Source organism: Gekko japonicus, unplaced genomic scaffold (genome assembly GCF_001447785.1).
Source record: "Gekko japonicus isolate JY-2015 unplaced genomic scaffold, Gekko_japonicus_V1.1 scaffold187, whole genome shotgun sequence".
In the NCBI taxonomy this organism is placed as follows: Eukaryota; Metazoa; Chordata; class Lepidosauria; order Squamata; family Gekkonidae; genus Gekko; species Gekko japonicus.
Genome location: NW_015174849.1, coordinates 1,396,380 through 1,415,851, shown reverse-complemented (window position 1 = coordinate 1,415,851; position 19,472 = coordinate 1,396,380). Strand labels below are relative to the sequence as shown.

At 42.8% G+C, this 19,472-nt stretch overlaps 1 protein-coding gene across 1 annotated transcript in view; it reads left to right on the top strand.

Moving 5' to 3' along the window:
* The window catches only part of CD47 (CD47 molecule), a 98,958-nt gene that overhangs the window by 64,413 nt on the left and 15,073 nt on the right, over positions 1-19,472 (top strand). The window contains exons 5-8 of the mRNA XM_015424527.1: positions 2,859-2,951; positions 3,668-3,763; positions 8,945-9,037; positions 12,331-12,362. Of these exons, the coding sequence (XP_015280013.1) occupies positions 2,859-2,951; positions 3,668-3,763; positions 8,945-9,037; positions 12,331-12,362 (314 nt within the window). The remainder of the gene's footprint in view (positions 1-2,858; positions 2,952-3,667; positions 3,764-8,944; positions 9,038-12,330; positions 12,363-19,472) is intronic.

The following is a 19,472-nucleotide window of genomic DNA, read 5'->3' as shown; positions in this document are numbered from 1 at the left end:
GTCTGATACAACTATGCTGCCTACTGGCGAAACAGCCGTTGCCAGGCCCGGTGCGGGCTCATTCCACCAGGGCTGTTGCAACATCCACTGCATTTCTGAAGGGAGTCCAGCTGCAAGACATTTGCAAAGCCGCAACCTGGGCCACGCCTAATACCTTCATCAGGCACTACGCCCTAGACGTCCGCAGAACCACCGGTGACAATATGGGACGTCAGGTTTTATCATCGGCTAAGCAGTAAACACCTGACAGCACCCACCTCCAGGTAGGCTACTGCTCGCTAATCTCCCATTGGTGTGAAGCACAGAGACCACGAAGAAGATAAACAGGTTGCTTACCAGTAACTGGTGATCTTTGAGTGGTCATCTGTGCATTCACATCACCCGCCCTCCTGCCCCGCTGCTGTCTTCTTCTACCTGTTTTATTAGGAGTTGATACGTGGCGGTTTGTAAGAACTGGCAGGATGTCCGCACCCACCCCTCTGGGCATGCGCACTGGGGCTCCTGCGCATGCCCAGAGAGACTGGGCACGAAAATCCTTTTTTAAAAGAGCTTGCTACAGCACCGGCAGATCCAGCGCAGGCGCACTAGATCCCATTGGTGTGAATGCACAGATGACCACTCAAAGATCACCAGTTACTGGTAAGCAACCTGTTTAATTTGTGCCTAGTGCCTGGAATCACAAGGGAACAGCTCTGTTTGCCATCCCTACTACTGACTAAGAAAATATCATGGTACAGAGACCCCAAGAACAACCCTCCATTTATTTATTTTTTGTCAAAAAATTTTTTATTTAAGATATAAACATTCATTTTACATTTGTCCCTTTTATACCCTACTCACCTCCCTTTCCCCTCCCTAATATATGGCTTCCCACAGTGCTTCGACCTCCTGCCCATCTCTTTATTAATTTTTACAACAACAATTTTCTTTTTGTAATTCACTAGGTAACTATTATTTCACTATAGTAATTAATTTTTAACTTATCCTATCTCCCAAGCATTCTATGATTAATAATTATTAAAACTAAACAAATTGTCTTTTATTTCCCAATACTTTTCTAAGTATTCTTTTAGATCCTTCCAGTCATTATAGAAATCTTCTGCTTCCATATTATTCAACTTTCTTGTCAGTTTGTCCATTTCAACTGAAAATAATAATTTTTTAATCCAATCTTCAATCTTCGGGACTTCTTGCTGTTTCCAATTCTGAGCATACGTCATTCTTGCTGTAGTTATCATATACCACTTCAGAGCTACGAAGAGTCACTGACCATATAACCCAAAACCCATTGACTTTCAATGGTCTTAGAAGGAATCAACTCGGCCAAGGATAGCACAGTGAGAAGCAGATTTAAGTATAATGTTTTTTATCCATGCCATTATCATATTTAGTCACAAATACTTATCACTATTATTATTAGTATTATTGTTATTATTGTTAATTAAATTTATGAATTGCCCCATCCCTACTATTGTAGGGCTCTGAGTGCTATACATAATATTAAAAACAATAATCAAGTAAAACAATTGAACACATTAATTACATTGAAACAGATGGCAATACACTAGGCAATACACTAGGCTAGAAATCCCCAGTGTGGTGCCTATGGACCCCATGATGCCTGCTGACAACTTTCCTCATGCCCACCAGGTGTTTCTAGAATGTGGGCGGGGCCTGGCAGGTCTTTGGCCCAGCAAAGCTTCTGATTGGCCACTGAAGATCTGACAGGCTGTGCAGATTTTTAAAAACATTCTGTGGCAGCAGCCACCACCACAGCACAAGGACTTTCACTGTGTGACTGAAAGTAATCCCTGTGTAAGTAAGAAAATATTTTTTTTCCCACAACATTTTTTCATAACATGTTCAGGGCTCCTGTTAAGCCTAGCTTCTGCCTGAAATGTTGAAGAGTTACTATTAGAATTAAGCTTAACCTCACTCCTTGATATTTTGTGTTTGGCTGTACCTCCTGAGGCCTTCTGAGCCATTATTATGGCCACCACCTGGTGTCAGATTTCCAAAGGTACTTTCAGGCTAAAAAAGACTGGGGACTCCTGTACTAGGCACTATATAAAACATAGACAACATTTAATATTATATACAGGAAGCATCAAGTTTTGTTCTCTCATGGCAAATGTTCATTCTTGCTTTATATCTTTGCTTTACAAGCTTTATCTTTAAAACATTAACAAAAGACATAAAAACAATGAAAAAGTAGCACAGTACTTAACCAGGTGGCCTGTAACAGGATATCCGGAATACAAATCCAGTATTCTGTTTAAGTTGTTCAGGAAAAAGCAACACTAATTTAGGAGATTAAAGTCCACCCACCACTTAGCTATTTTAGAAATCTTCACATTTTTGCCCCCCCCCCTGTTGATTTGGATTCTGCTAGAGTTCTGTTTAATACTCATACTTGCATACATATTTAACAAATATGTCTTTATTTTGTACTGATTTCCCCTGTAGGCTGCATGTAAATAGATTGGCTTTATGATTTGATTCTTCTTTTATAGTATTGTACTCTTAAGTAATGTTCTTATGATGGATCCAATCCAGTTCCGCTTTTTTGCCTCTCCTGGAGTATTAATGTTTCCCTGCTCAGAATAGTGTGGATCATAAGAATTCAGTATCTGTTGACTGAACTATATTTTTTTCAGGATTTCATTTATTTCTCCGTGCAGTGGCTTCTGGGTTACAGGGCAGTAGGGTAGGGTAATACTCTTATGTAAGATCTAGCTCGAGTGACCAGAAGGCTTGCAATAAATCTGTACTGTTCTTAACATAAAGATGTACAAATATCCTTTGATTTTCTTATGCTTCATGGTGGCTGTTTTTGTATTTTAACTGATTTCTTACAGATGGATTTGCAACATCAAATCAAATCGGACTTAGCTTAATTGTACTCCCTGCTGTCATTTTAGTACCCCTTCTCTACATTCTCTTAGACTCAGGTAAGAATCTGCTAATTTTCTGCCTCCTGAATGTCTAATGATTTAATGTGATTTGTGGGGAGAAGGGAGGGATTTGTAGTAATGTGGTAATTGGGTACAATTCCAGTCCTAGATCCTGTCCCAGAAAACTTCTTTGGACTTGTAGGTGGAAACAGTGGTAGTTTTCAGAGATGCAGCTTGCCTCAGGGTCATGCCATTGCAGTATGTACTCTATACAGAGAGATTTTGGTTTCATCCCTGCAACTCAGTGAAAGGTAGCTTTGCTGTTACTTTCACTATTAGAGATAGGATACTGAATTAGGCAGACCATTTGACATCTAACCCAGTAAGACTTTGTCTGTGAGTCCAAACCTTCTTAATTCTGATTTAAGCAGGCAGGCTGCAAATTGGTAAAAATTGGCTAGTTCATGACATGTGATTATTTGTTGATGTACCATTGGCATATTTCATAGCTTTTATCTGTTGTGGTACAGTGTTATATTATAAAGCTTAGCACTAAGAGGTTTTGTGTGTCTGCGTGTGGTCAGTTCTGATTGTTTTTGTTTGTTTATATGTGTTATCCCATTCAGGAAATATTGGTGTTGCATTTCCATGGATTTACCTAACATTTGAAATTATTATTATTGTTGTTGTTGTTGTTATTGTTATTCATTTAAATGCTTCTGTGGGCCTTTGCGATTCTGGTTTCCAAGCATAAAATGTTTATTTTTTTCCAGTTTTTGAGAAACCACCATGCTTTGCAGTTATGTTGCTAGTTTTGAAAGCACTTGGATATGTAATTGCTGTGACTGGATTTGCTATGTCTGTATCAGGTAAGCAGTGTATTTACTTTATGGTATTAATATCTCTTTGCATTTTTGTGGGTTTTTTAAATTTGTTTTTTATGCTTTCAAGAGGAGCCTGTTTGCATGCACACTGAGGAAAATCCTACAAAACAGCTTTCTGCACTGTGAAATCCACAAGGATTTGTGAAATCCACAAAGGATTTCATAGAACAGAATCTATGAGCATTCTGTTATTACTGTTCTATCTTGTGAACAAACAATGGCCTGGAGGTTTTGATACATTTTCATTAGCATGCCTGTTCCATGCATTGCTGCATCTTGGAAGCCAAACCTAAAAGGGATGGCTTTAAATTATTAACTTTGGTAACACTGTGTGTCCTAGAGCATCACCCAAAGCCACTACTGACCTTTTTGTCATTATTTTAATTTGTGTCCACAAACTTTTTGTGTATGTGTACATGCTATGCATGCAGGAATACACATCTACAGTTTCTGATGTTGCAGTAGAAGATAAATCTTGACTTATTTATACGTTTAGATGCATGCTAAAAGTGTTACCTTCAACAAAAAGGTTTATGTGTTAACAAAAAGCTAGAAACAGGAGACAAGAACTGGGAAATCCTTAGTGTTTTGTTTTTTCCCCCATCCCCCTGGGGGGAGGTTTTTATTGATTTTTTTACAGACTACAAAACTACAACAGAAAATATAGGGAAGGGAAACTACATCTAGGGAAAAAAGAAAAAAGACCCACAACTAACTAAAAACCCAAGGATAGGAGATCAAGACATCAGCTTATCACCATGCTATTTTCAAAAAGCTACTAATAATACAATGAACTTAAGTCGGTTATGCTAGATTAATTATCGTTTAACCATCCCTTTAACTGTTTAAAGAAGTTCCCAGAGCATCCCCAAGTTATTTCAACATTTTTTCAGGCGCAAATCCTTAGTGTTGAAAAAATAAAATTCAGAGAAATACCTGGAGAGTTTTTAAAGGTAATTTTTTAAGGTTGGCTAACCTGAAATAATGATGGCATATTCTGTGTTTATATTGACTGTGCTGTTTTGGTGATATTTGGAGGGCATTATGCCTTTTTTGTCATGAAAAAATATCTGTAGCCTTAAAAGCAAAAAATTAAAGCTTTTTTTCCTTTTTAAAAAGAAGTAAAATGTATCACAGAAGAAAAGTTGTTTAGAAACTTAATTTTATAATAATTAGAATCAAATTTTATAAATCAGCCTTCAGTGCAGTGACACAATTACTAGCTTATGCCATTACAGCTAAAACTACATGTAGTGTGTGGCAAATAAAACAGGCTGCAAGCACTGACCTATTTGCTATGCATACTGTATTATGCATGCTTAATACTAGATACAGTTAGTACAAATACGCAGTCTTCTGTAGCCTCACACAGCATGTTGCTAAAAAGAAAGCAAAGGAAAAACTGGCTATAATAAGGTCACAGATATGGGTGCATTTCCAGTAAGATTGTGTAAATTGAGTTTGTGTGTTATTTGCATCAAATTCATTGCCAAGACTTTGACATTTATTTTTCTTGTTTTATGATGTCTCTTTTTTTAGCACAAGCCTATCCATAGTAGATGACAGTTTTCAATAGAAATGTACTGACTTTGGTTTATGTGGCATCTTATGTGGGCAGTTCTTCGAAATCCAGATTCTGGCAATTTCTCCTCTTCCTGTCCCATTCTAAAATAAATAAATAAATAAATAAAAAGCAGAAGACCTATGCTGTGTCTTCTCTTGAAGATGAAAGTGGAGTTTCTGCTTTAGCCTTTTATCAAGAACGTCTCTCTCTAATAGTAGTATTTAAATACATTAAGCTGAGGATTATTTCAGGCATTTTGTGTTACAAGTTCTAACTTAAAGAAAGCAATGTAATTATTGAAACACGTGGACATGTATTCACAAACCTCTTTTTTCAGCTGATTTTGGATCCATAGCTTCTAAATATGTTTTTCTTGCATGTAATTATTGAAACACGTGGACATGTATTCACAAACCTCTTTTTTCAGCTGATTTTGGATCCATAACTTCTAAAGATGTTTTTCTTGCATGGTTCTCAAGTAATTAGCTTATGTACTTGACCAGGAATACTAATGGGAAATGCATGTGCATGTACATGTTAGAGTAAGACTTGGGACTTTTCTACAGCAGTGAGCGTGGATGATTCATTTGGATAGGTCTCTGCTTCATTCCATAAGTGTTTTGTATTATCAAACTACTTTACACAGCATGTCTGTGTCTGCTATCCTTAATTTTGAAGCAAATGTATCCTTGTATTTTATTTTTTATTGTATCACATAAGTACAGGTGATGCAAACATTGTCTTCCCAGAAAGTTTACAGAGGGACAACCTTTATATTATATATTATCATATATAGTAGGCTGTTTGTCATGTACAAAAACTTACAAATTTGTCTCTGGTTGAGGAGCGCTTTGTAGTCCTCACAAGAAGAAAGGCTTTTAAAACACAAACGCTCCTGAAGCTTAAGAGCATTCACATATGCTGTCTTTTCTCCACCTCAGTGAAACGGGTGTTCTGCTTCTCATTCCCCAAGTGTTCATTCATCTATAGGATGACTCCCTTAGATGATCAACACAAACCATTTAAGAAGGGTTGCAAATGCCATCCTTTGTGTTTGGTGAAATGTTTTCAAAATATCTTGGACATATCAAAAGTCTGATATGTGCTGGCCCCTGCATCACAGTGGCATCTCCAATGTAATTTTTCCTTCTGCTCATTCTTGTAATTCACAGACATCCTGGATAAAGGTATCAGTGGATGGCTCCTCATTCATACTTGTGACACTATCATAGCCTAAACAACAGCACTAGTTCACATACACAGTCCCCATTTGTCCTTGTTGGTAGCTCAGGCAACCTTTTTTTGTAATAATTAAACATCCACATGGACAAACACTAGGAACAAGTTTAAGAGGGATTGCTTGCTCAAGTCAGTCTCTGTCTGATCATAGCAGAGTTGAAATCATAAGCAGATACACATTTTTTTTAAAATCCCCTGAAGGCAGGGTAGCTTTATTTATTTTTGTTACACCTACAAACTAACAGAAAAAGAAAGGGGGAGGGGGAAAAGTACCCCAGGATAAAAGGACAGTAAATTAAACCCACACTATAATTAAAAACCCAAGAGGGAAGGTCCTTAACAGTTAGTATTCAGTTAGTATTAAATCTTATAACTTTTCGTTTAAATCAGTGAGTAAAAGAATTAGTCAGTCCGTGTTAGTATTATCCAGCTTCTCAAGTGTGCATCGAGTCTCTTTCATCATCTTCGTCATTTGCGAGCTTTTATTTTATAAAGAGTTACTTTGGTCCTCTGTGTCGCAAGTCATATGTCTCTCTGGTCGAAGCACCTCCTACTGCCCCTTGGTCTTCGTCCGTGTCTTCTACGTTGCCTGCTCCGCCGTCTCCTTCCTGCTGTTCCTCTTCCTTCGATCCAAAATGCCGTTTCATCCACTCATCCGCTTTTAAGACTGAGTCGATTTTCTCCCTTTTATCTCTGTATTTAAACACGACACCCTCAGGAAAATTCCAAGAATACGGAATCTGATTGATCTGCAGGATTGAAATCAAGTCTTTGTACGCTTTCCTTTTCTGACGAACCTCAAACGGGGTGTCCTTTAGGACCCTGACGACTGTTGCTCCCAGCTTCAGGGGACTTACTGCTGTCACTCTCAGGATATCATCCCTAGTCTGTCTTCGGAGAAACTTGACAACAATTTCACCCGGCAGGTTGTTCCGCTTTATATATTTTGAGTATGACCAATAAATCACCTCAATTTCCGATTCTGCTTCTGCCGTTGATACCCCCACCGCTGGCGCGATGAGCTCTACCATCATTTTCTTCAAGTTTCTCCTTGCACTTCAGCAATCCCCTGAAATCTGAGTGTCTTGTTTGCTTTCTCCATTTGTAGGTTCAGCAAACTTCTTTACTGAAAGTCTTGCCGCTGTTCCAACAGACCAAACTTCTTTTTAACTTTCTTGGTGTCATGTACCGTCTCTTTAAGTTTTTCTTCTGTTTGCATCGATTTCTTTGTCAACTCGGCAATCTTCTGTTGCTGCTATGCCAAGTTTTGGTTTGAAACGGTCATCTGTTGGTTAATACCATCGAGCCTCTCATTAATCAGCTTGAGCAGTTCCGATAGCATGGAGAACACATCACCCATTTCTTCCCCTCTCGGACTTTGACCACCTCGTCCTGGCCCTCTGCTCAGTTTGCCTCGCGTGCCGGCCATTTTCAGCTTTGTTTACACTAGAAGGACCTCTTTCACCCTTCTTCAAAAGAGACGCATTTATCTTCGCAAACACAGCTAAGTCTCTTACACACTTTGACGATTCCCCTTCTCTCCTCCCCCCTCCGTTTATATACAACAGTTCATTTGTTTACGTCTGGAATTCCTTCCGGACGCCGCTTTTCCATGGGGGGGGGGGAGAACTCACTTTTAAAACTTTTCTGCTTGGCTCTTTCTCCACTTCATTGCCGATCTATACATAGACCCCTTGTAGCAACGCTTATTCGCTGACCTTCTCTGCTTGTCCCAGTCGGCATCGGCTATGCTTGGTGTAAAACTGAACCTCGCAGTGGGTGGACCGATTGGGGCAAGAAGGAGCGCCTCAATTCTCCGGCATTACGCCTCGAAGAGGTCGCCCCTCCCCAGCGCCCCCGGCTTGGAGCCTTTAACTAAGGCTCACCTGGGGGTGCCACTTGAGGTGCCACCCCTCCAGCTCCACTGGAGCGCGAATCACTTCCCCAGAGGTAGGGGAGAGCGTCTGCCATCACCGAGCCACAGACCGGAAGTCCATAAGCAGATACACATTGACTCAAAGAGCAGTGGTTGCTCCTTTGTATATATTTAATTTTGCTAGAATCTTGTAAACCTTCACCTAGTCTAACTTCTTCTGTTTAAAATCTCAAGTTGAAATGGATTGTTGTACAGTAGAGATGTGCAAGTGTAGCTTCAAGATGCTTCTTCCAATGCTAGTCTGGAAAAATACAGATTTCAGGGAAATACAGATTTCAGCCAGCCATACCTTTAAAAAAACTGGTCACAATGTAAAAGATTTTTCTAGTATGGAATTATATCTATGCTTTTTCATTAGCTATGTTTTAAACAAAGGAATTTTAGAACCACAAATGCTAATTTAAGTACCGTTTTTGTTTTTCAACAGCATGCCCTCCACCACAGGCTCCTGTCATGGTTGCAGGCTTAGCAATTATTGATCTTGTAGCAGTAATTGCCTTAGTTTATGTGATTATTATTGGTAAGTTCTTCCTGTTTAAAGTTATTTCCACAACGTCTGGTATGTGTTATAGACAAAATATTCTGTTGACTCCAACTAGCATATCTCTGAGAAATATTTGATTTGAGTTTTACATACAAATTAAATAAATGTGTTTTTGATATTTCTTATATAGGGTTCCATTGCATGGTCAAAATTTCCTTGATGAGACTTGCATAATTAGAATACAAATGAAAAAAGCAGTTTTATTGAAAGTGGAGTCTGTGGCCTACAACAGACAACAGCGTAATCATGATAATAGTGTGGTTGTATAGTATTGTCTGTTCATAGACCACAGAGATTTGTTTTAGCTCAATTAATAATTGTATTACATACTGAAAACATTGGCTACAGTCCAGACATTGAAGGTTTTTATTCCCCACCCTGCAATGGGTCAGAAGGCTGCCATTCAGAGAAAAACAGTCTGGTCTTTCCAAGTATGCATTTGAGAGTACCCAAACAAATTATTCAGGACATAGAGCAGATTCTCCCCCCCCCCCCTCCAATAAGAAGCTTGTGCAATGAAAATTAGGTTGCATCCAGGAAATCTTGTTTGTGTTCCCAAGCTGTTTTGTATAGATAATGTTCCTTCATAGACCCCATATTGCGCAGGTCCTTTTGCATGAACTTGTGCTGTACAGCAACTTAATAGGTGGTGTAGATGCAGGGTAGGAGGTTCCTACTATAGTTTACTTACTTCAGATTCTCTCACTTATGTTCTAGTAAAAGTATATATGTCTTCCTTTACTAGTAACAAAGATTTTTAAGATGCATACTATGAACTTTCAAATCACACTTTCATTTTTTAGAGTTGTTTCTTACCTGCCATCTCTTACGAGATCCATTGTTAAGAGATGGTGGATAAGAGACGACTCTTTAAAAAATGAAAGTGTTTTTAAAAATTCACAGTATGCATCTTAAAAACCTTTGTTAAACTAATTTTAAAACACACACTGAATTAGATCCTTGACAAGCTGTACAAACTGTACTACTGTACAAAGAGAGAAGGGGCTTGGCTTTTGTGCTGTTAATTCGTTAAAAGAAGAATAAACAGGTAGAAAAAATAAATAAAAACAGAACAGTATGTAAGTATACTGTAATTACGGGAAAGTATTTCATTTTAGATATTTTACTTATGGGATGTCTTCCTTGTTGACCCTATTGACTGAGTGCACAGGGTACAAGTGCTGAAAATAAATTAATAATGATATGGATTATGGGCTGCTCAGTATGGCAGAGCGTTAGGATTTGTAAAACACCATAAAACACATTGTAAACACATTTTTAAAACACATTGTAAAATACCATAAATATTATACAAATATTGGACAATGAGTGAAATTGCTACAAAAATTGTGCAAATAGTGAAATTAGCTCTATCAAGTCGGTTCTAGATCAAATCAAGCCTGAATTCTTCCTATAAGCTAAAATGACTAAACTGAGGCAATTATATTTGTCATATCATGAGAAGACCTACTATAAAAGATAGAAATGCTAAGAAAAGTTGAAGACAGCAGGAAAAGTGAGAAAGACCCTACAGGAGATGGATTTCCTCAACAAAGGAAGCAACGGCCTTCAGTTTTCAAGACCTGAGCAAGACTGTTAATAATTGGACATTGTGGAAGTCAAAACCAATTCATAGGGTAACCATGAATTGGAAACAGCTTCATAGCATACAACACATGAACCAAGTGTTCAGATGCCTGAGTATCTTTCAGCATGTGAATTAGTAAATGTAACTTGAACTACAATGAGAGATCAAGATGTATTCGTTTTCCTGGATTAGTTGATGGCCATGGCTGTAATACAAGGCATCATTAGTTGTCCTTTAGCTCACTGAGTTTCAATGGGGTGCAATTATATATAGGGTTATATCCAGACTAAATTTTCCACTAACAGAAGTGGTGGGGTAATTTCCCCATCCTACTCTGACCCCCAGTTTGCCTCTGATGCTGTTCCTGAGAGCCCCCTGCTCCACAGGGAGATCAATGGTCTGCAGCTGAGGGGCAGGGAGGAGGCAGGAATGTTCTGTTCCACTGACAGAAGTCCCTTCCATGAGCAGAAAATTTAGTCTGAATCCAACCTTTACAGTTCAATTCTCAGCCAAATTACTTGGAAGTAATTAAACATATGATGCAGCCCGTTCTGTGGCTTATGTCCTTTTTGAGCCTTTCTCTAGCTTTTGATATTGTTGGGGTTTGGGTGCAGTTGTAGCCAGAGTCCAGAGTCAGTGTCAATGTTGGTCTAAAGTCAGGGTTCCAGAAGTCATGCCAGGCATGGTCGTTCAGTCCAAAGCCAGGGTTCCAGAACGCAGGCAAGGCAGAGTCCTTCAGTCTAAAGTCATACACAAGAGCAAGCAGGTCCAAGATCCAAGTCCAAAGCCAGTATGAAGGTCATTGGGGCAAAGCGAAGGTAGGAGCTGTGGTCACAGAGTTCACTGGGTGGTGACTTGTTGCTTCCATATCAAATAGTCTCCCATGACTGGCTTTTATAGGCATTTGCTGGAAGGTCTTACTTGCAGCCAACTGCTTGGGAGTAACCCTGCCAGCTACTCATCAACAGCAAGCGGCTGGCGTTGGGCCAGGAGACATATGCTTTGTTGTCTTTCCTGGAACTCCATTCTTTGTCTCTGGTGCTCAAAGGGTTGTGGGTGAACCTGGAGGGCTGGTAATGACCACTTGGGTTTCATCTGTTGGAATGGGCTGGAAGGTGCTGGTGGCTCTGTATCATCTGTCGGCTGTGAACTCTTGACAAGCCTGCAGTTCATCTTCTTGCTTGCCAGCTTCTGCTGATTCAGAGCTGGCTACACAGGACTCCTGTCTCTAATGACTGACCCATGACAGATGTACACAACAGAAAATACTTAGAATTCTTAGATGTTCAAAAGCTTGCAGATTTTTTTTTAAAATAACGAAGATTTTCCAGTAAAAGATGACAGTCATGAAAGTTTTGAAGCGGCTTATTCTAAAGCCACACAAATTTGATTAATCTAGCCCAGTATTGTGCACTCTGGTTTATTTAGAGGACTGGCAGCAGCTCTTCTCAGGCAGGAGTTGGTTCCAGCATCTGGTTCCTGAGACCCATTTAACTGGAAATGTGGGAAGATATTCCATATTCTCAATTGAATGGCTCTGTGATGAAAAATATTCATACAAAATTATTTTTGTGCTAGTTTTAACTTATTTGAACAGCAATCATTAAAATTATGTGCTTCTTATTTATTTCATTTTGGCATATATAGTAAGAAAATTTGTTTACTTTTCTTGTAATCCTAGGTTCCAACTTTAAAGATCATCAACCTCCAAGGGTAAGCTTAAAATGTATGCATTTTGGGTGAGTAGATGGCTCAGGGGATTGGTAGTGAGATACTGAGCCTTTCACGACTGGTTGGAACCAGGTTGGTAGCAAGCAAAATCACTGATAACACATGGCAATAAGACTTGAACAGGACTTGCCTCATTATATATTCAGCTCTATAAGGAGTTTTCCCAACAATGTCTTTTCTAATCTCCTTTCATATACAAAGATTTCAGATTTACTTAATGTCACGAGTCACCTATTAATCAATAATGGAAGAATTTAAAAATCAGAAAAATCAAATCCATACATATACATTATTAACATATGGCATTAGTCCATATTCTGCTCTGTAAGAAAAACAATTGCTATATATTTTAACTAGCAGTAAAGCCCGTTGTGGAAATAAATACAACGAGATCTAGAAAGAGGCTCTGGGGGAGTGCTCTGGCTTTGGGCAAACAGTGTCATTTTGCTGTGGTGACCTCAGCAGGGTATAATGACAGAGTCTACTGTTTTCTCCAGAGGAACTGATATCTGCTCCCTGAAGAGCAGTTGTAATTTTGAGTGATCTGTAGCCCTCACCTGGAGATTGGCAACAACTGTTACCCAGGACGAAATGGCTGGTTTGGAGGGTGGAGTCTATGGCATTCTACCTGTCTGAGGTCCCACCCCTCCGCAAACCCCACCCTCTCCAGGGTCCACCCCTCAAATCCCCAGGAATTTGTCAGCCTGGAGTTGGCAACCCCATCTCGTTCCCAGCTAACCATCAACCTACCATTATCTGCCCCTTTGACTTCAGCTGACTTCCGCCCTCCCTTCTGCAGTGCAATTGTAACTTTGAGTGGTCTCCAGCCCTCACCTGGAGATTGGCAACAATGGTTCCCCATGAAGGACTGAGTGGTTTGGAGGGTGGAGTCTATGGCATTGTACCTGTCTGAGGTCCCACCCCTCCTCAAACCTCACCCTCTTCAGGCTCCATCCCTCAAATCTCCAGGAATTTACCATCTGGAGTTGGCAACGCTATCAGGACTGGCCCCAATGTGTTTTCTCCCAAAGGCCAAAGTAGGTGACTGGACCAAACTAAGTTGCCTACCATCAGGCACTGAGGGGAAAGTAGGGGTGGCTGGTTTAAGGAGGGAAATACCTGGAGTTTTGGGGGGTGGATTCTGTAGAGGGCAGCATTGGGGGGGGGGCGGAAGGACTCAGCAGGTATAATGTCATAGGGTCTACCCTCCAAAGCAGGCATTTTCTCCAGGGGAAACTGATCTCTGTCATCTGGAGATCAATTGTAGCAATGGGAGATCTCCAGGTCCCACCTGGAGTTTGGCAACCCTGGGGGAAAGTCAGCTGCACAACAGGGGGTGGAAGAGAATGGTTTGATGGGTGGTGGGCCAAGATTGGCAACAATAGTTCCCCAGGAGCAAATAGCTGGGTTGGAGGGTGGCGTCTAGGGCACTGTAACCTGTCTGATGTCCCCCTCTCCGGCCTCCACTCCTCAAATCTCCAGGATTTTCCATACCTAAAGCTGGCAACTTTATCTCCTCCCCTCTCAGTAGCCTCTTATTTTGCCTTAAATTGGTTTTGATGCCAGCAGAGTGAGAAAATGCCAGAGGCTCTGGGTGGGTGCCCCATCGTAAATGCACCAAACAATTCCTAAAGATTTGCCAAAACAAATTGATAAATTGCAGTACTTTGAATTAGCACCAGAGCTTTAAGAGCTCTCCAGCTGTCACCTGGAGACTGGCAACAGCTTGTTTGGAGGGTGGGGAGTATGGCATTGTATCTGTCTGAGGTCCTCCTCTCCCTCCTCCTCTCCCCCTATGAGGTATGTTAAGGTTGAAAGTGTGTGAGTGGTCCATAATCCCCCAGGCAGCTTTTAAAACATGATCCTGGGACCTACACACCACCAGACATTCCAACTGCCTTGCGGGGGGGGGGGGGGATGGGGGGGGGAATGGGGGGAAGTCCAATCAGCTTCCATATGCAAAAGACCTTGAAGGTTCCATATGCAACTGACATTCCAACTGCCTTGCGGGGAGGGGGGTGAGTTTGAGGTGTGGAATGCAGTGAAGTCCAATCAGCTTCCATATGCAAAAGACCTTGAAACGCTGGGCGGGACTGCACAAAGCAGCCAGTCAACCCAGCCAGCGTCTTCTGACAGACAGTTCAAGCGTCCATACACTAAAGGGGCCAAATTTAGAATGTTCAATATAGAATGTTCTTACTCAGTTATATATAAGGAGAGATCCTCTTCCACCTTAAAAACCTACAGTATAATTGGCTGTTGGGTTATAATATACCTCAGTGAAGTAATGGTTAAAAAAATTACTTTAAAAATTACTTCAGATTAATATTGTTATTTTTATATAGCAATGCAAATCTAACCAGAGGGCTATTGGGGAAACCAGAAGGCTATTGGGGAATTAGTATCCCACATTCTAAACAATTCCAGTTGACCCCATCTCTGTTTCTGGAAAGTTTATAAGCAGCATACTGGTTAGTAGCTGCCATTTAGTTATGCGTTAATTTTAACCATACATTTTACTATGGGGAATGTCTAATTGGGTGTATACCCGAGTCCACTTAAGGGCTGCAGTAGTTTACATGTTGCAAGGAAACCACACTTGCTTTGCTGGAAGCATCAGAGACCTTAGAAGTCATGATTTAGTTGTGCATGCTAGCTTTACCAGGGGTCGTTTTGTAGAAAAAGAGCTAGGGGAACTCATTAGCATAACTCATTAGCATATGCCCCACACCCTGAAATAACTGTAAGTGTGTCATAAGGCCACACCCCCTGACATCACCGGAAGTGTGTCATAAGGCCACACCCCCTGCCATCACCGGAATTGTGTCATAAGGCCACACCCACCACTCAGTCTTAGTCTTAAAGGTTAGTCTTAAAGGTGCTATTGGTTAGTCTTAAAGGTGCTATTTGAACTCTTGGACTATTTTGCAGCAACAGACTAACACAGCTACCTCGGGGAAGCTCCTGGATGGGGCTGGGAGTCCTGGTGGAGGCCACGTGGAGTGTCCTCGGCCAGGCAGAGGGGGAGGACGCCAACTTACCCTCCTGCTTCTTCCTCCTTCTGCAACAGAATGAGGCTGGAAGCAGGGGGCGGCCGGAAGAAGGGGCGGGGCTTTGTCATGTGCCCCGCCCCCCGCACCTCACCCGGGGGAACCGCGATCCCCCCCAAATTGACTTCTGGTTTGTTGGACAAATGGCAGACAGGGGCAACTGTAGGAAAGCCATGCAATCATATGTATGCAACAGAATGAGGCTGGAAGCAGGGGGTGGCCGGAAGAAGGGGCAGGGCTTTGTCATGTGCCCCACCCCCGGCACCTCACCCGGGGGAACCGCGATCCCCCCCGAATCGACCTCTGGCTTTAACCATGTGTCATTGTGGGGAATGATTGAATGACTTTGGTGTGTGTCCATGAGGACATTTGAGAGTTGTTAATAGCAATTAATACCTTGAAAGGCCAGTGCAGAAGCTGGAAAAAAATGATTGGGTCTTATGCAGTGCCAGTGAAAGAAGCTGGAGGGAAGCAGATCTTTCACATCTTTCTCTTCCCTCAGCAGTCCCAATATGGCAGTGGCCCACGGTTGAGAGATCCTTGTAGACCAATAAAAAAAACATGCAAAATGGGCAGCTGCAGTGAGAAGGAAGTGGTCAAAATCACCCTTGCTGCCTCTTGAGCCAGCAGAGCCTCAGTTGGTGCTTTGCACCAGTGGAAAGTACACATAAGTTCTGTTGCTTCAGACCAACACAGCTACCCACCTGAATATAAGTTCCAGCTGTAAGTGTGCTGCAAATAGATCCACACTTTCAGTAACTAATTAATCTTCGTCATGGTCTCTGTGCAGTCCCACACATAGGTTGGGCACCTGCGCACAACCTCGACCGGAGAAACTTCTAGAGCTTTGCCTCATAAAACTTTTGGCGGGCTCTCTTCCCGCCCTGGGGAGCAGGCACGTACTGCGCATGCCTGGAGCGGGGGAGAGAGCTGCCTCCCACTCAGCTTTTCTTCGACCGCCTGTGTGTTCACACCTCGTTTCTGTCACTCCGTACTTGCCTCAGCTAAGTATACATTTCTGTTCTCTCTATTTCGTTGCCTTCCGTCTTCATTTCTGTTCCTCTCTTGTTACTATTTTAAAATAAATAAATAAATAAATACTTTCTTTTTTCTCCTTCTCCCCCCCCCCTTTATTTTATAGTGGGTGGATAACATATGGGCAAAACAAAGTTTTTAAAACTGTGCCGTTGTTGCCCAGCTAAACTTCCCTCAAACGATGGTCACAATTTGTGCCTTTTTTGTCTCGGGGAATCCCATAGAGTCGATAGCTGTGTCCATTGTGCTAGTTTTACTAGAAAAGCTCGATGTAATAGGGAGACTCACCTTAGGGCTGTGCTTTTAGAGGCAGCCTTGTGCCCTGCCATGGCTTCGACTGTCTCTCAAAAATCAGACGGCTCTTCGAAGTCACCAAAGTTGAAATCTAAATGGCCTGAGGGTAAGGCTTCCTCGAAATCGAAAGTCAAGCCCTCGACATCGGCTTCGACTTCGGCTGTCGACCCAGTCTTCATTACTGGCTTAATGACATCGACACCTGCTGTGGCTGTTGTACATAATAAGTCCACCTTGCGGCCTCCGACACCGCTGCCTACGCTCTCTTCACCCTCTGGCCTTATTCCGCTGGGTCAATCTACGAGATCCCCTCCTGACTTGTCCTGTCACCGGGACTCTCGATCTCAGTCGCCACACTCCCGTACCCTGATCCACCATTTGGAGGGCAGGGAGCATTCTATTGGCCGCCGATCTCGATATGATTGAAAGCGTATTATTCATCACCAGTTGCCTTCTCCCTTGGGATTGCCTTCTGATGACCAATATTGGTCTCCTGATGAATGGGATCGGCCGGGTTACTATCCATATTATTATCCGAGCTTCGTCACTTCGAACATCATGAGCATCCACGCACTTTGGATCGCACCAGACGATCTTGGTCCGTGACCGGCCCGCTCTGTGGCCCCTGACCACCCTCCCGAGCTCTCGAGACCTAGGGATGCCCCTAAGTGTTCTCCCTCAGAACCTGGGCTTCATCCCCCTATTGATGACTCGATACAGGCTGATCTCACTCAACAGCGGAGATCCTTCTCTCCCATGTCGATTTCCAACAACTCGGATTCGGCAGACCTCGAACTCGATGTTCCGCACATCGACAATGAGCTTCGGCACCCGGGGTCTATTTCACCTACTGAAGGTCCGAAAGTGTATCTGGAACTTGTAACCAGGTTGGCCTCCGCGCTTCAGGTCCAGGGTTCCACTGAATCCCCGGCTTTGACCAATGTTGTTCACAAGCTTGTTCAGGCCGACCTCCCGCCTTCTACGGTCCTGCCTCTATTGCCGGTCCACCTTTCTGCCCTCAAGGAGACATGGGTTCATCCCACTTCCATTCACCCGGTCGTCAGATGATATGAAGCTCTCTATAAGGACCAAGAGAGCTCGGGGAAGTTTCTCTTCAGGCAACCTCCACCGAATTCCATGGTCATACAAGCTTCCTTGAAATCGAAGCAATCTGCCCGCCACTCTGCGCCTCCCGATTGCGAGGGCCGCAAAAGTCAGTGTTATTGCGAAGAAGCTGTATTCCTTCGCCTCTATGAATCTTCGTATTGACACCTACCTGTCATATCTGTTGGCCTATACGTTTAATGTGGCTAATGCAGTCCGTCCCATCCTACAGTTTGTTCCGGAGGAACACCGTCCAACGTTGTCAGGAGCTTTATCAGAAATTTTCACCATCTCTAAACAGCAAATGAATTCAGTCCGTCATGCTGTCACTTGCTCCTCGAAAGTTCTTGTCTCCTCCGTTGGTCTCCGTCATCATGCTTGGCTAAGAGGTACCTCTTTACAGCCCAACGTGAAATTCCGGACTGAGGGTCTCCCCTTCGATGGCGAAGGTCTCTTCCACTATACCACTGATGAAGCATTAAAGGCTGTCAATGATAGTCGGAAGCAGGCTTGGAACCTGGGTGTCTCGGCATCAACACCCCGACGCCGGTACCATTCCTGGAAACCATATTATGCCAGACGCCAGCCATCTCCTGCGCCCACCTCCCATTGGAGAAAGAGGCCCTATGACTCCCGTTATCCCAATAGGGGGTGCCAACAGGCCCCTAAAACATCCCAGCAGCCCAAGCAGTCTGTTTGACTGCTTCGATCGCCTGCCATCTCCTCCATCTTACACCCCTCCCATCCGGACCTGACTCTTCCCCTTTCTACGAAAGTGGGAAGAAATTTCAACCGATATCTGGGTCCTTACCATCTTACGGGTTGGGTACACCATAGAGTTCGTTTCGCCTCCCGATCTACCTCATTATGTCTTCACCCCCCCCCCCCGGGTTCTTCTCCCACATCCCTCCCCCCCCCCCCCGGATTCTCTCCTCAATTCCGAAATGTCTGCGCTTCTAGCCAAAGGTGCCATCAAGGTTGTCCCGGAAGCGCAACAAACCCTAGGGTTTTATTCAAAATATTTCCTCGTACCGAAGAGGGATGGCGGCTTCAGGACCATTATGGATCTCCAGGATCTCAATCGATACATTCGATGCCACAAGTTCCGAATATTCACCCTACAATCTATCCTCCCACTGATTCCCCAGGCGGCATGGCTCGCCTCTGTTGATCTCCTGGATGCCTATTTTCATGTCACTATCTGTCCACAGCATCGAAATTTCCTGCGTTTTGCTGTCGGCAACGCACACTATCAATATCGGGTCCTTCCGTTTGGACTCTGCACTGCCCCGAGGATTTTTACCAAGCTGATGGCTGTGGTGGCGGCAGACCTCTATCGTCGGGGGATTGCCCTGTATCCCTATATCGACGATTGGCTTCTTCTTGCCTCCACCCAACACCAGCTCCTCCAAGATGTCCAAATAACCCTGTCTCTCCTTCGTGCCCTCGGGCTTTGTGTCAACCTAACCAAGTCGTTTCTCCAACCTGTCCAGGCCCTTCAATTTCTGGGTGCCCGTCTTGATACCAACCTCGAGACCTTGTTTCTCCCGAACTCAAGGGCCTCCGACATACTTACTTTGGTCTCCCAGTTCCATACCTCTCCCCGCCA